This window comes from Mastomys coucha, unplaced genomic scaffold, assembly GCF_008632895.1.
Source record: "Mastomys coucha isolate ucsf_1 unplaced genomic scaffold, UCSF_Mcou_1 pScaffold8, whole genome shotgun sequence".
Classification (NCBI taxonomy): domain Eukaryota; kingdom Metazoa; phylum Chordata; class Mammalia; order Rodentia; family Muridae; genus Mastomys; species Mastomys coucha.
Window position 1 is genome coordinate 70,483,773 of NW_022196914.1, and position 16,441 is coordinate 70,500,213.

At 40.9% G+C, this 16,441-nt stretch overlaps 1 protein-coding gene across 2 annotated transcripts in view; it reads right to left on the reverse strand.

Annotated features, from left to right (window-relative positions):
- Positions 1-16,441, reverse strand: part of Rab3c (RAB3C, member RAS oncogene family) — a 215,010-nt gene that overhangs the window by 10,776 nt on the left and 187,793 nt on the right. For both annotated transcript variants that reach the window (XM_031359815.1, XM_031359814.1), the window contains exon 4: positions 10,129-10,253. In XM_031359815.1, coding sequence (XP_031215675.1) covers positions 10,129-10,253 — 125 coding nt within the window. The remainder of the gene's footprint in view (positions 1-10,128; positions 10,254-16,441) is intronic.

Sequence of the window (16,441 nt, forward strand, 5' to 3'; positions counted from 1 at the left end):
CTCTCTCTCTCTCTCTCTCTCTCTAACCTGTGATCTAATAAACCACACGTTTTCAAGGTGAGACCATCAGAGGATAATGGAGCAGAGCTGCCAAAGGGGAAGGAAAGGACCAAGCACAGCCCAGTCTCCTGCCGTGGAGAAGAATAGAGACGTGGTCTAGATGAAACTACATGGACAGACACGCAGCTTTGTCTGCACGCTTGAGAGGATGAGTGAGCCTGTCCTGTTCAACAGCGGTCCCTTAATGTCATGAGCTTGTCACTAGAAGCAACCATTAGAATAAGAAATAAGTGAGAAGCCATCACTGAGATGGCTTGGCTAACCATTTGTTTACTTTAAACATTTTTTAAAAATGGTATTATTTTTAAATGTCAGAACAGTATTCAGTAAATTACACGAGAGATCCAAGATTAATAAAGCATAAGATTTATGCTGGATGCAGGCTGATTTAACTGGAATGAACATGTCGAAGGAAGAGGCATTATGTTTGTAGGCTAAGCATATTGAATGCATTCGTAGCCTCCGATGTTTTCTAGTTACTGGTAGGTTTATTGGGCCATAATAATACCAGGGTTAAGTCAAATACATCTGTAGTTACAAATGTGAGGCATTTACATTTCTTGGGGGCAAATAATAATAAGCATTTTTAATTAGAAATCAGTCCCTTGTGAGTTCAGTTGGTGGAATTTATTATCTACTGCTCTCAGTTATGATAATTTTACCCTGAGAAAAGGAAAATCCCACCAACCAGTGCGCAAAGCTAATAAACAGGTCTGGACCTCTGCCAGGTGTCTCAGACCATCCTGGATCTGAGCCCTTTCAGGTTTCAAAACCGAACACACCAAACTGATTCACATGAGTCTTGCTTGTTTGTTTTCCTTTCTTTTCTTTTTCAGTGATGGTAATTAAAATGAGGCTGGTTACATGTCTTCTACTCAACTTTAAAATTTTAGGAACGTTGTTCTTAACATTTTTGTGTTGTTAGTAAAAGAAACAGGAGGTCAGTAGTTTATTCAGGCCTTTATCGCCTAGAGCTGGATTCACTCATCCATTCATACTTTAAATGCTGCACAGCTTAGATCTGTATGTAGCATTGAGAAAGGTCCAGCAGGCAGCTAACCCTGAGATTAGGAGCCAAGGTGGGTTCTGAGTCAGATTCAAGTGGGAAATCAATTGGATGGGGGGATTTGTGAGATGGGCTAAGCAGGAGGAAGCAAAAAAAAAAAAAAAGAAAAAAGAAAAAAATACAGTTTTGCACTCTGTGGCTCTTGGAGGGAATGGAGGCTTCCTAAGGGCCAAATGTTGGTAGAAATCTGAAGTAGTAAGATTGTTTTCCAAGAAAAGGCTTCACGGGTTGGCTTTATTGAGTAAATCAATGATGATTAGAACAGGGATTTGCCAAGGTCTCGGAAAGTCTTTCAGTGGGGAGTTTAAGAGTTTGAGACCCAACCTATAAGAGCAAATTGGGTATGCCACTTATGGTACTACAGAGCGGGTATCACCAGCCAAGCCATCATAGTGCCTTTCATTCAAAGTGATCTGCTTTGAGCTTAACTCAGTGCTGTTGATGTTTACGGGAAATAAGTGAGTATCAGCTGGACCATCCTGAGCAAAGTGGGATGCATGGGACATATGGCTCTCCGTTCATAAGAAGTATCTTCTGAGGATTAAATCCCAGCTGCTAGCAAGGAGGACAGAGAATTATGAAACATAGATCAGGAGCTAATGAGACAGGGCAAACTCAAAGGAGCAGGAGAAGGTGGATGGAGGAGCTGTCCCTTTTTAATCCCATGGATGTAAGCACATCTAAGTATACCAAATACATTAGAGTATCCTTGATCTGTTTTCTACCTGCTAGGAAAACTTAGCCAGAAAGAATGTGAGCCAGGGGAAATAATGGTAGGGTGTCTTTACTTTTCCACAGATGGCTCTGTGCAGCCAGGTACTTAGAACATTTAAATAGCATCGCTGGGACTCCTTGCCAAATCCAGAAGTTGGCAATCCCTGTTCTTTCATAAACACCGCAATTAAGATTTAAATAAATCTTTAAAAACTGCTGAAGAGCAGTCAGTGCAAATGTGGAGCAGGTGGTTGGAATTTTAAAAATAGGCATGGAGCAAAGCTGTATCCTCATTAGGGTTGCTGACAACCCAACCTGTTTTAGTGTGCAATTGCAGGGGCAAGGATAAATAGTTTGTTTTTTTAATTTTTTATTTTTTAAAAACTGAAGAAAAAAAATCAGCCTTCATTAAACTGGAGTGCCTGGAGGCAGTGGTATGGTCTGAGCTTGAAAAATAACAAAGGGGAGCAGGCCTGTCACAGGCTGCTTATGCTTCTTCGGTTTTGGCGCTGAGGTCACTAAATGACCCCTGGGGTGTAGAACTCGCACTGTAATGAGAAGCTGATGTCTATGAAATTGAATTAGTTGTGTGTGTGTGTGTGTGTGTGTGTGTGTGTGTGTGTATGTGTGAGTATTAAAAAGCAGCATCTTTTACTTTAGAAAAAGTTAACAATGTGAGCACAGAGAGTCTTGGTGGCTGGTTCTTAAGATTTGCTTTACCTTTTTCATATACATTTCTTACGTCATACAGGAATAGATTTAATGGAGTCAACCTTTTAAAAGTTAATTGAATTTCATAGGAAAAAACTAGGTGGCTACTTGCACTATGCAATACACAAAGTCCTCATCTTGCTAAAGACCGCCAAGCACCCATCATCCTGAAATTCTCAAATCAAAGCCATAAAACCTTTAGATACCACCTGACTGTTACCTTGGAACGAGTCCTTCATCAGGGCTGCATACACTTCTCTAGCTCTAGAAATGTGTTTGTGTGTTCAAGTGAACAAGGAATGGTATCTCAGTGCTGTTGTCAACTCAAAAGAAATGTACGTGTGCTTGAGAGAATCTCATTTGAATAATTCTGTCCATCAGACTGGCCTCTGGGCATGGCTGTGGGGCCATTTTCTTGATTGCTAATTAACAGGAGAAGGCCCAGCCCACTGTGGCCAGTACTACCCTAGGGAGGTTGGCTTAGGTTGTATGCAAAAGGTATCTGAGCAAGCCAGAAGAAGCAAAGGAGGTTAGCCAACATGGACTATGCTTCCGTTCCTGCCTTAGGTTCCTGCCTCTGCTTCCCTGGATGGCTGACTGTAACTGTTAAGCCAAATAAACTCTTCTTCAAACTGCTTTCAGTCATGGAGCTTATCACAGCAAGAGAAATCAAAGTAGAATATGCTGCATTTTCAGTGATTCAGATTTTTCTGATGTGATATATACATATACATACACATACACATACACATACACATATACATATACATATATATTGAGAGAGAGAGAGAGAGAGAGAGAGAGAGAGAGAGAGAGAGAGAGAGAGAGAGAGAGAGAGAGAGAGAGAGAGAGAGAGAGAGAGGCTGATTTTTAAATGTTCTCCTGAGTATTGCTCTTATACTGATTCATGCCCTGGCCATGTTCCTGTGCTATGTTCCAGCTCCAGTCCTGTTGGACTCTATGCTTCCTGTCCATCACCCCCAACCTACTTTTTAACCAGTGGCTCAGCAGAATATTTACTATTATAAAACCCAGCTTTTAGAAGGTTCAACCCTATTCTAATACATGAAGATTAGTTTTATAATGTATATAGTATACTGTTGGAACAACATATCTAAGAACCGAAAAACTGATGACGCAATACAGGTAAGTATGTATAATACCTTTTTTCCTATACTCTGCCTGACATTAAACACCCCACTTTTAGGAATGCTACCTCCTTACTTAGTCTGAAATGAAATCCAGTCTTGCCTCTCTATTCTTTAAACTCTGGCACTGGTCCATGAGAACCAGTAAAATCAACCCCAGTCTCTTCAGTGTGGTAAATGGCCTCTCAGCAATGTTATCTTTTTATGGGTTTAGACCTCTTCAGCACACAGGTGGTTCTTCATAAAAGTGCCATCACCTCCTTGCCTATCCATGAAAATTCCATTTTCTTTCCTCAAGCCTGCTGCAAACACTTTCAATGTGGCCTTCCTTCATGCCTTTGGATGGGCATGTTCCTAATCTCGTGACTGCCTCTAAAACTTGTCTTCAATTCTGTTGGAGACCCATAAACTGGCTTATAAAAGTCATCATGTACTGGAGTGGGGGCTATCCCAAAAGCTGTGGCTGGTCCTTGGGTTATGTTCTTCTATCTGAGATGCCTTCTCTGGCCTCAGTGTGAGAGGATGCACCTAGCCCTGCAGACTTTATGTGCCAGCATAGCGGAATATCCAGGGGTACTCCTGCCTGCTCAGAGGAGAAGGGGATGAGAGATGGGTTGTGGGGACAAGGATTGTGGGAAGGGGTGACTGGGAGGAGGGAGTGAGCAGGATGTAAATTGAATAAATAAAAAATAAAGTGATTGTGTTTGTGTCCCTTTGGAGTCTAGAATCTTCTAATGATAAGTGCTTGACAACATTGAATAGAAGACTGAAAGGTTGAATGAATGAATAAATGAAAATAATTCTGTACCATGTTCCCAAATTTCATTGTGAGGCATCTGTCTCTTGTGTCCATCAAGAACCAATCTCATGGTGTGACTATAATGGGAGTTTGGTAAGAACCCTTGCCTACTGGTTTTAGTTTGATGGATTTTAATCAAGTCCTGGTGAACTTCTCTGCATCCTTACTGGATTAATGAATAAAAGCTCTGTGTACAACCTCTTTTTTGGATCCCCCAAGTCTCCTTGAAAATATTTGTACCAATTTGATGGATATATATTGAAGGAGAAAATTTGAGCATGAGTGAGATTGTATTTAAGAGAATTCTTTCTGAGTAACAACAAAACCATTCCTGGCTTCTTTCCTGGGATTGTGGGATCATTGAAAGATCACAGGACCCAGGAGAAGAGTTTAAGTAGACTTACTAGCCACACGCACCTGAATTCCCTCCTGGATTTTAAGATAAAACTAAATTCTGTAGATATCTGTTCTATAATTCCAGGTTATTTTAAGGTTATTGTGTCTGGAGCAGAACTTAGCCCTAGGGATAGGCAGCTATGATAACTTTCCCTGTTGGAAGTTCCTTAGGGTTAGCCAAAGGATCCCTAAAGCTCAGAGGTCCCACAGTAAACAACTGCATGTTCAGTTCCTTCTATTCTCTTTCCTACCTTGGCTAGCAATAGGAGCCTAGGTTTTTAGAAAAATATTTGAGGATGCTAAAGTCAAAATCAGCACCATAGTAGTCATTCCTGCTCAGCTACAACCAGTCAGGGTTACTGAAGTCCAGAGGTAGATGCTCTTATCTGGATGTTAATGATGCTTCATATCCTTCAGTTCTCTTTTCTTCAAGGACACTCAAGCCCCATGGCCAATGTGACCAACTCTTGTCTTTGATGGTAGAGAAACAGTCCACAGAGGCAAACCCCATTTGTTAGCTCTTGGCTTTGCGTACATGGATTTCTCTGTATCTTCTGGAAAACAATGACATTCTGCCTGTCTACCTCACATCCAGAAATGCCATTGTGTGAAAGAATACCCCATTCTATAGCTTTATCTTTTCCTCTTTAAAAGATGATTCCCTTTAGTGAATTGTCAACTTAAACCAGGAATTACCAAGTAAATGTACATGGCTTAGAATTCACAGATAGAGAAGGTGACATTCTGTCAGTTTGTTTCTAATTGAAAAAACTTAACTATGTAAATTAAAAATGCAAGGCATTTCTTATGTTGTTATAGTGTTATAGCACTATATACTATACTATAGTGCTGTAGTACACTAAATGTTTAAAAATGCATGGAAAGAATGTCAGCCACAGGATCATGTTCAGTTTGAGCAGTAATTCACCCTCTTCAGACACTCCACTCATGGAAGTTAGTGTAGTGTAATACTGAAAAGTTAGTATTATATGATACTACAAATGTTTTTGTTTACAATATAACTTCCTAGGGATAACTTTGAAACTTGAGGGTTGGCAGCTAGTTTGTGTTGGTGTTGATAAATTCATTTGAACCCCCAGCTGAGCCAACAGGAAATAGGTACCTGAATTTTAGTCATAGGTTCACTGAAGGCATTTGATTTGCCTGTTGTTAGGTAGAGTTAAACCCTCAGGGTGAATGGGAACTTCCAAGGAAGTATGTAAGATGGGTGTGGTAGGCCAGTGATGTAAGATGCATTTGGAAGAAGATTCCTATGGCTACCTAGGAGACTGAACACATTGGTGGACAGAGTGGAAGAATGGGGAACCCCAGAATTAATGATGAGGAACTGCTTCTTAGGGCCAGATGGAATAAAACATCAAGGAGAGGGATGGCAGGGAGATGTTCATTGTCTATACAGCACTCACAGGCTTCCTGATTGCTGTTTTTAGAAGGTAAGGCCATCTGTCAAATTGCATGCCAAATTCCCAGAAGACTGTAAACAGCTAATAAACATTTGTTTTGTGACCTAAAGAATAAGTCAGATTGACAAGAGCACCCTCCCTATAAGAATTCCAAAGACCTCAGCCTCAGCTATAGACAGCTATTATAGTTTCCTCCAGTCCCCTCATGTGGATGAGCAAATGATATACAGAAATAACCATCAGTAATGGAGAGTTAATCACAAATAGATAAATAAAGCAGTTGTTTCCAGCCATCTGCCAAGAAGTGATAATAACCTTTAGAAAAGGAATGCCTAATCTCCCAGAAATGGAATTTTACTGCTAATTGTTTTTAAAAGTAAAACCTCTCCAAATCTTGTAATTTAGATGAAGAGTTATTAGTTTTTAGAATTGTCTCTCCTGATCATTTGTAGAGGGTGTGGAGTCATGAGGAGAATGAATCACATGGGAGGTAAATGATCTCCAAGTAGGCACATTTGCTGGTTGCCATGACAACTGCTCAGTCTTATTGACTAAATAGCAAAAAAAAAAAAAAATCAGTTATAGACTATTGGAAGAATTTGCACAGGAGCATAAAATCTGTCTATCCCTCAGTCTGAGAAACTTTCCCACATGTGTACAGTGAATCGAGAGGGTGTGGGTGTCAGGGTATGTGTGTTCTAGTGTGCAGGCTTGTGCATGTGCATGCATGTGTGTGTGTGTGTGTGTGTGTGTGTGTGTGTGTGTGTGTGAGAGAGAGAGAGAGAGAGAGAGAGAGAGAGAGAGAGAGAGAGAGAATCTCTAGAAATACATTCTTCATTCTAACTTTTCTTCCACATCTGATCTTATCAATAACCAAGTTGTTTATTAGGTTGTTAAAAATAAAAAATAAAGCTATCACCTGGCTGTTTTTGACAATGACATTGAATTGTTCTTGATGTTACTCTATTTTTTCATGGAGCCAAACAGGTTTTTAGCTTTCCTTATAAAGACATCCTACTTCTGTGGAGCCTTTCTCCTCCCAGGTAGATATGTCTGGCTAGATGATAAATCCAGGGACAGGGAAAGGAGCTGGAAGAAGCCATATGGGAACACCCTCCCGGGTTTCCTTTTTCTCTTTTTTTTTTCCCCTCCAAAAAACAAAGAAACAAACAAAAACAACAAAAACAAACCCCTGTTGCCTCCCACTTCCCCATGCCTGCCACCCTGCCTTCTCCCACTTTCTGGCCCTTGCATTCCCCTACACTGGGGCACAGAACAGCTATCTCCTGAGAGGCTCTGACAGTACCTGACTAACAGAGATGTAGAGGCTCACAGCCATCCATCGAACTGAGTACAGGGTCCCCGGTGAAGGAGTTAGAGAAAGGACCAATGGAGCTGAGGGGTTTGCAGCCCCTTAGAAGGAACAACAATATGAACTAAGTAGTACCCTCAGAGCTCCCAGGGTCTCAACCACCAACCAAAGACTGCACATGGAGGGGTCTGATTGTTCAGGCAGCATGTGTATAGTAGAAGATTGCAAATTCCTTTTTCTCTTACACAGAGGACCTACTTGTCTCTACTCCTATCTTCCTGAGGTACTAGAAAATGTCAACAAGCTTCTAAGATTCTCTCACAATGGAGGCATAAGGAGAGGGGTCCTATGACAGAGAATATAGAAGCTAGGAGCATTTATAGGTTAACTCTCAAGGTTAAATATCAGTCTAGTAATGTTTTCACAGCTGGTTGCAGGGGAAGTCTCATGGACTGGTTTTCGTGGCCATCCAGTGACAGTTTTCAGTGTAATGAGCTTATTGATCTCACAAGGAAATAATAAAGGTGGGAGAACAGATTCTGCTCAGCACTTGAGATTTCCTAGTGGCAGACTGACCCATGGGGAATGACTGTGCTGACATCTCATGCTTTCAATAATAGAGCAAAGCTCAGATCACCCATTACCCGGTCCTGTTTTGAGTTGAGCCTCATTACTGGGATCAACGATAGTTGAGGCCATCATTACAGACAGGGGAAGGGTTGAGAAGATGAGTACAGTGAGGGTGTCTTCTGAGGCCAAGATGCTTGGGAACCTCTTGTTGCATCTTCTCCCTATATATGTATACACTATGCTGCCAGACTGGGATTATCCCCCGCATCAATGTACGCATTGTCCCCAGGTTGTAAGCTTGCTCCTCACTGTCCCCTCAGCTTTCCTGCCTTCAGTGTCTGTGCTCTGCTGTGGCCCTTACTCACAACACCTCATCTCCTTTTACCACCTTTAATTTTTTTTCCTTTTCTAGAGATCCTTCTGAATGTATTTTTCTATTCAACCCATCTTCTTGCATCAATTGCCTCCTCTGAGCCACATGGTCCAGTTCTACCCATCATCCCTGCTGGCGCCATCTCTCCTTGGGTATCTTCTGCTCCTTCCCCACCCTCCCTCTCCCAGCCCCTCCTGGCAGCCTTCTCTCTCTACCTGCCTCAGCCCACGTTTTCCCTGTTGCTTTCCTCTAGTCTCTGCCCTCTACATCATGAACTCCTCACCAAACTGTTTTTGTTTCTTCATTGGTTTTGCTGTATTATTTGTACTCTTAATCCTTCCATATGATCATACATTATCATTATTGTTTGCTTCTTCTATAATGTCTGACACAACCCCCACCTAAGAGGTGTTGAATAAAATTGTCTTGAATCAGTCAGCCACTGGGCTCTCCTGAAACACCCCTGTGATATTTTCATCTTCAGGTACGTTTTATGTTTGAAATGGCCATGCTAGTTCTAGAACTCCATTATGTCATCTCCTGGGATGTTTTTGTTTAGCAGGTACATTCTCAAGAAATGAGTTTGGCCCCTAAGAACTTTTCTTTAACAGTACCGTGGCTCATCGTTGATGCTCTGAAGTCCAGAATCTAGAACAGAACCTGTTTTTCGCCATTACCATCCTTAACAGAAACCTGAGAACAACAGTGATCACAATGAAGAACTCAACTCCATGCAGAAGGACATGTGTAGACAACACAGAACACAATGAGGGAACAAGGAGGACAGGCCTGGGGTCCTCATGACATAAGTGGGATTTTTTTTTTTTTTGAGCTCACACCAAGGTTCTTGCGATCACTTTTGTTTCTAATTGTTCCTGAACTCAACCAATGCCACAGGAAATGAGAGGGAATACATTCAGGGCTTGCAGAAGGTCTGTTGTTTGTCAAGGTCTCTTGACAGACTATACACACTCACACTCACATACTACACACACACACACACACACACACACACACACACACACGTACACCACACCACACACACCATACACATATCACATACACACATACATATCACACATTCATGCACACATACACACACACACCCCATACCACCCACATGCACACACACCCACCACTCACACACCACACACATGCACACACACATACATACCACACATACACTGCACACATGCACACATACACCACTCATATACCACACATGCACACACACACCACAATACATACCATACACATACACACAATACTCCAAATACTCCACACATGCACACACTGCACACATGCACACACACATACATACCACACATACACTGTACACATGCACACACACACACCACTCACACACCATACACATACACACCACATACTACACACACATACCACACATGCGCACACATACACACCACACACATACCACAGGCACGCACACACACACACACACACACACACATACACACACATACCACACACACTCCTGTGACTCTGATCACCATGACATTCACCAAGCATTCTTTCCTTGTGACTTGTGTCTTACCAAGCTGTTCTCCTAAGCGCTGGCCTCTCTCGGTTGAGACGACCCGTTCATCTTCCATGTCACATTTGTTTCCAGCCAGGATAACCTGGGCATTATCCCAAGAGTATGTTTTGATCTGAGTTGACCTAAAAGAAAAACAATAACAAGTACAAAAATGATCAGGGGGAAATTGAAAAGCAAACAAAGAAAATGTTTCAGAATGCATGAGCAAGGTAAAAAAAGAAGCCCAGAGAGATGCTTGACATTTAGAATGAGCTATTCCAGTGCAGTTGCAATCCTCAGATTCTTACAAGGACTTGACAGAGCCAGAAGTCAGAGTTCGGTGTGCAGTTCAGGGGCAGAGCACACGAGGCTATAGCATGTGCTAGGCTTTGTGTTTGACCCCAGCTCCGGAGAAGGATAGTCAAGGATATCAAGTGTTGCACCACGAGCTATTTTGTATCTGTGAGGTGAGCACCATTGCACCCTTTTCTCACAGATCTACATTGGTTATGAAATAACTGTAAAGCTAAGCTGGCAAGGATCTTCCTAGTTTGATCAGTAACAGTCCTGTGTCTCCAGAACCCTCTCAGCTTCAGACACTGAGATGTCTGGTTTCTCTGTCTAAGGACAGCTGCCCCACTGACAGACATGCTTACAAGGGAAAAGAAAAACACTCTTTCCTTTGATCACACACACAGAGGGAATCATAATTTTTAAACAGGAGTCATAAAACTATTATGCTCATGTCTCATGGTTAAAATAAACACGCCACATTTCTATAAATCAACAATACAGTGGGGCTGGCATTTTCACTCAGTCTGAACAGACTTTTAGAATTCAGATCAGGCCCCTGTATATATCATGGAGCAAACAACTCTGGGCTTTGCAGCTTAGATAATGATTGAGGTAGCTGTCATTTGCAGGATGGTAAATCTAAGCGCTTTGCTTACATCCAATTAGTGTAATTCATAAACAAATTTAAGGAGAAGCTGTTGTGCTAGTTCACAGTGGAAGAAAATGAGGCACAGAGAGGTTAAATAATTTGTCTTAGGTCACTTTAGATTCTAAAGTGGGAGAGCTTGGGAATCCTATCCAAGTGGCATACTTCTCAACCCTGGGCCCCTAAAGATGTCTTCACTTCTGGTTATTCATTAAAAGTTTGAGAAGTAATGTTCTAGTGTGCTGCCATCTGGATCAGAAACCCAGAGGAGATGAAGCTATGGTTTTTAATTTGCTTCCTTTCTACTATGTAAGAATAGCAAGATAGGATCTTTGGGATACCTAGCTCCAGCAGGTGGCCAGGGGAGGGAGGCCAGAATCCTGAAAAGATCAACAAATAATTAAACTCCGAAAGGATAGGTTCGTGATGTGCCAGGAGAGCTCGGGTGGTTTTGCTGACAATTGTCAAATCCTTCAGGGTTATTGAATAGAATACAGAGATGAGCTGTTCTCAATCGGAGAGAAGAGATGGCAAAGAGCTTCAGGCTGCAGCCAAGAACCTTTCTGCGAGCTGCGAGCCAGGTTTCTCCCTCCTGGGAAGAGGCACAGAGGCAGATAAGGTTTTATTTCAGAATTCTTCTGGTTCAAGCCCAAGTTTTCAAGTGAGATTAGCACACTTTTGATTTCATCTGGACACTGCAGAGGCATAGTCTAGATTACCTGAAAAATCTGGGTGTGTTTGTGTGTGTGCAGTGGGATGACCATTTAAATTCTGACAAGTTAAAAGTATATTCCCATAACAACATTCATATGTTCCCATTGTGGTTTGAATAAGAATGGACTCCATAGGATCAGTTTTTTGAATGTTTAATCACCACGGAGTGGCACTGTTTGAGGATTAGAAGGACTGGGAGGTGGTCTCTCTCTCTCTCTGCCTGTAGACCAGGCTGCAGCTCTCAGCTACTGCTCCAGAGCCATGTGACCATGCTCCTGCCACGACAGTCATGGACTAAACTCTGAAACTGTAAGCAAGTCCCGAGTTAAATACTTTCTTTTATAAGTGTAGTCTTGGTGTAATGGAGTCTCTTCACAACAATAGAACAGTGATTAAGACACCCAACGTACTAGGTATATAAAGATATAAGCTCTAAATTCTATGCTTTTTTCCTCCTTCTCCATATTATATACAGAAAATATGAAAATTGACATACTCATTTTGAATTAAAGTTTAAAAATATGACATATGTGAACAAGTGCCATAACTCATGATTGTTCAGAAGAGAAAGATACAGCTCGGTGTGCATATAAGGCCAAATAAGAGTCCTTTATTTAAGGTGGTGGCCAAAGGCAGGCTCTGCACAAAGATCTCTTGGCAGTGAAGCTCAGGGATGCAGTATTTATAAGTGAAATTATCATAAAACAATTACAGTAATATCATTGTCCGGTGTAGGTCAGGAGAACCTGGCAACACTTGTTTTGGTTATACAGCTGGTTCATGGTCAGGATCATGGAGAGTCCAGGATGTGTTGCCACGAAAGAGGTGGCTGTTCAGGGGGCTATGGGCTGAAAAGTGCCTTTAGAGGACAAGAAATGGAATGAAGGAAAGGCCAGTACAAGATTAATCAGTCACCTCATTAATACATTTTTGTCAATATTTTCTTTCAGAGGACCTAAAATCTGACCAATTTCCTTAGGTATTTTTAAAGACTTATCTGATTTTATTTATTTATTTATTTATTTATTTATTTATTTACTTATTTATGTCTTGAAAACCAACGTGAGCCAATACTTGGAAAGGCTCTAGCTTGAGTCTTTGCCTTAATGGGGCATGACCTAACCCTGATAGTATAGTTAGAAATCAGACACTGAAGGGGCGTTTGGGTGCTTGGGGCTCATCAGAGAGTGTTGGAAAGAACTGGGGGACAGGGTAGTCAACGACATGGCTTGAGTTTATTGAGAACCAGTGCCTACTTGCAGTCTGCCCTGAGTAAACACATCCCACAATGTGAGCCGTGTGAGCTAAACTTCACTCCTGTGCCTTGGGCACCCCTAGGCCACAGTGTGAACTGTGTAAACTCAACTGAGGTTGAGGTTGTGACCTGACTAGGCCCTGAAAGTATTGAGCTCAGTACCCACTGCTCTTCTTTACTCAGTTGACAGAACGATTGTTTCTATAACTAAGCACTAAGTACCTGTCTTCTGCTACTGAGTATCCTGCAGGATCACAGGAAACCACTTTGGATTTCCCATTATATACACTCTGACATTTCTTATTTTGTAACAATGCATAGAAATATGCTAAAACGAGAACATATTTTGCCTCTGGTTATCAGAACTATCCTCCTTCCTATCGGTTGTTCTGTAATAATTTTTTGAATTTTTATATGCTCTACAACACCCAAAAGTAGTATGAAATGAATATTTTCTATAATTATCCTATAATTAGAACAGATAATTAACTTAAAAATATAAGGAGCATATGGCTTCCTTTAAGATAAAATAAAAATAGGGATCTGTGGCATTTGTGCCAAGGAGAGCAAATGTTTGCTAAGCCAGCAGAATTGGGTGAATTTATGCCTGCAACCAGGGTTGTAAATGCTCCATGTTTGCTTCTGGCTTTGCTTGCTCTGGCTCCCTATCACCAGCATGTAAGGAGGGAAGGTTTGGGTGAGGTGAACAGTGTTCCCCCCCTTTTTAAAGATTTATATTTATTATTAAATATTTATTTATAAATATTTATAAATATTATTAAAAGATTTATTTATTATTATATGTAAGTACACTGTAGCTATTTTCAGACACAATGGAAGAGGGCATCGGATCCCATTACAGATGGCTGTGAGCCACCATGTGGTTGCTGGGATTTGAACTCAGGACTCAGAAGAGCAGTCAGTGCTCTTAACCAATACCACTCAACGCATCCATTTCAGTCCCTATAATTTAAATGATAATTAGAGCCTTTCACTAAAGAACCTCAAATTTTATTTTTAGTCTCTATCTATGAGCTGAGAGGTCCCACATGCGTAATTTTTCCTGGGGGTATTTCTGAGGACGGAACTGAGGGTTTTGGACACATGAAGCACACAGTCTATCCCTGAGCCACGCCCAGCCTCCACATGGGTAAAATGTTAGCTGAGAGTAAATAAACTTCCTCTGGTGTGTCTGCTAGGGCAATGCACATTTTCGTCGAATACATCTTCATTTGGTGTGAGATTTGCATACAAGTGTGTTTTGGTTACTTGCTGCATTTTTGTCTCGTAAGTAGAACTGGGCGATTTCTTTGTTGGGAAGATGCGTATTTAAAGAGAATAGCTGTCACCAAACAACATACGTGAAAAGATGATTTATTTCTGAATCACTGCAAAAGTTCCCCTGGGGATTTCCTGTTCATCTCAACAAGATTAATGGAATCAGAAACTATACGCTAGTCTCCATGGTTACTCTTCCAAGTTCAGTTACCTCAGATCTTACCAGCACAGGATGAAACGAGTAGAACAATAACTCTTTAACTGCCATTCAGCGAAAACAGAAGGAAAGCACTTCAAACCTCCCTTCCATACATTTATGCAGCACTGCTTGGGACATCCTTCCTTTCAGGTCTTACCAAAATGAAAAAAGGAAAAAAAAAAAAGTGAGCTGTCTAGAAAGCTGGGAAAGCGTATAAGGAGAACAAAGAGTCTTTTATGTTTTATAACATTTTATACACAGGTGAACTCTGCGCAGAGTAAAATAATTTATGTACGAAGAACTGTAAATTGTACATATGAAGAATGACAGATTCCTACAGTATTGGTTCTTTGGTACTGTTCTGTGTATGTCACGGATTTCTTGTGAACTCATTGTCTTCCTATCAAGAATGACTGGTTCTTGTTACTCAAGCTCATTTGAAAACCAGCCGACAATAGGTGTCCCAGTGGCTATAAGCAATTGCTTCTTAGGGTCCGATTAAGACTGTATTTGGAAAATCAGGAGACAGAGAGAACATAACTGTGCTACTCCTCGGTCAGTACGGTTCAGGTTGATCCTACTCTCACCCCTTGCTCAATCTGGGGAGCTCTCATCTGTACCCATTATTCTTGCTCTGTTCAGCTTTCACAAGGATAGGTGTCTTAGAGAACCACCCAGGCTGGAAGGAAACTCCCTCACTACCTACCAGTGCTCACAAGGGGAAGACAGCTCCTGTTAGTGCTCTTTTTGTTTTTTCTGTTCAATTTAACCATTGATTTATTCTTGTTTCTTTGTTTGTTTGTTTGTTTATTTATTTATTTATTTAAACTTTTGGAGAGCCCTTGAACCTTATTCTAACTCAGAACAATGAAATCAGAATTTTAGGCTGGCAAGCTGGTTCAAGGTTGATCTGAAAACTCACATGTAAAGGAAAGACTGACTGACTCTTGCAAGTTGTCTTCCCATATCCACACTTGTACACACACACACACACACACACATACACACACACACACACACACACACACACTTGATAACTGAGTGATAAAATAGTTTGGAACCTCCAGGGACTTCGCCAGACATATTAAAAAACTTCCCTCCAGATTATTGTTTCAAACCCAGTTAACTCAGACATTACCAGCACTGGATGAAACTACTAGAATAATTAACATTTAGCTGCAATCATATATGTGCTAAGCATAGGATATTTATGAAATGATTATCTTTACTTATGCTTTCCTGCTTGTTTATAAATGACTGACTTACTGATTTCACATATAATACCATTGTGCATTTACAGGTGGCTCACACAGATGCACATAAAATGAAGAAACTCTGTAATTGAGAGAGTTTTTGAAAGGAAACAGAAATATGGACATAATAGAATATTGTTGATGTGGGGGATAAATGTGAATGGTTTATGAAGCTGAGGAGCTAAGCCTTTTATATGTACATGTTCTTAGGGAAGATTTCAAAGAAAAATTATAGTATTAAATTACTGCCTTGTGATGCTGATATCACTTATTATTGTTTAATGAAATGGTTAACATGGTAAAATTGGTATGTTAGCCAAAGAAGCTAGATAAAAAGTAAAGTAGCTGTTGTTAAAAAAAAAAAAATCTCATCCTTAGCTTTCATCTCCACGCTGAGCTCTCTGGTGAAGACACAATAATAGAGAGGTTACTGTTCTCACTTCTCATTTCTTCTTCCCTTGTAGACAGATTATGTTTTTCTGTCCAGAAGACAGCAAAATTGAATAAGTGAGTCTCTTTGGCCAATGGTGCTTATTCATGTCATGCCACTGTGAACAGCAGACACAAAGGCATGCTTGGGTTCCATCAGCATGTTCTTTAAAAAAGTGTTTTATTGTTTTATGTATATGGATCCTTTGACTGTTTTTGGTGTGCAAGCCTGGTAGTCACAGAGACCAGAGGAAGATGCTGGA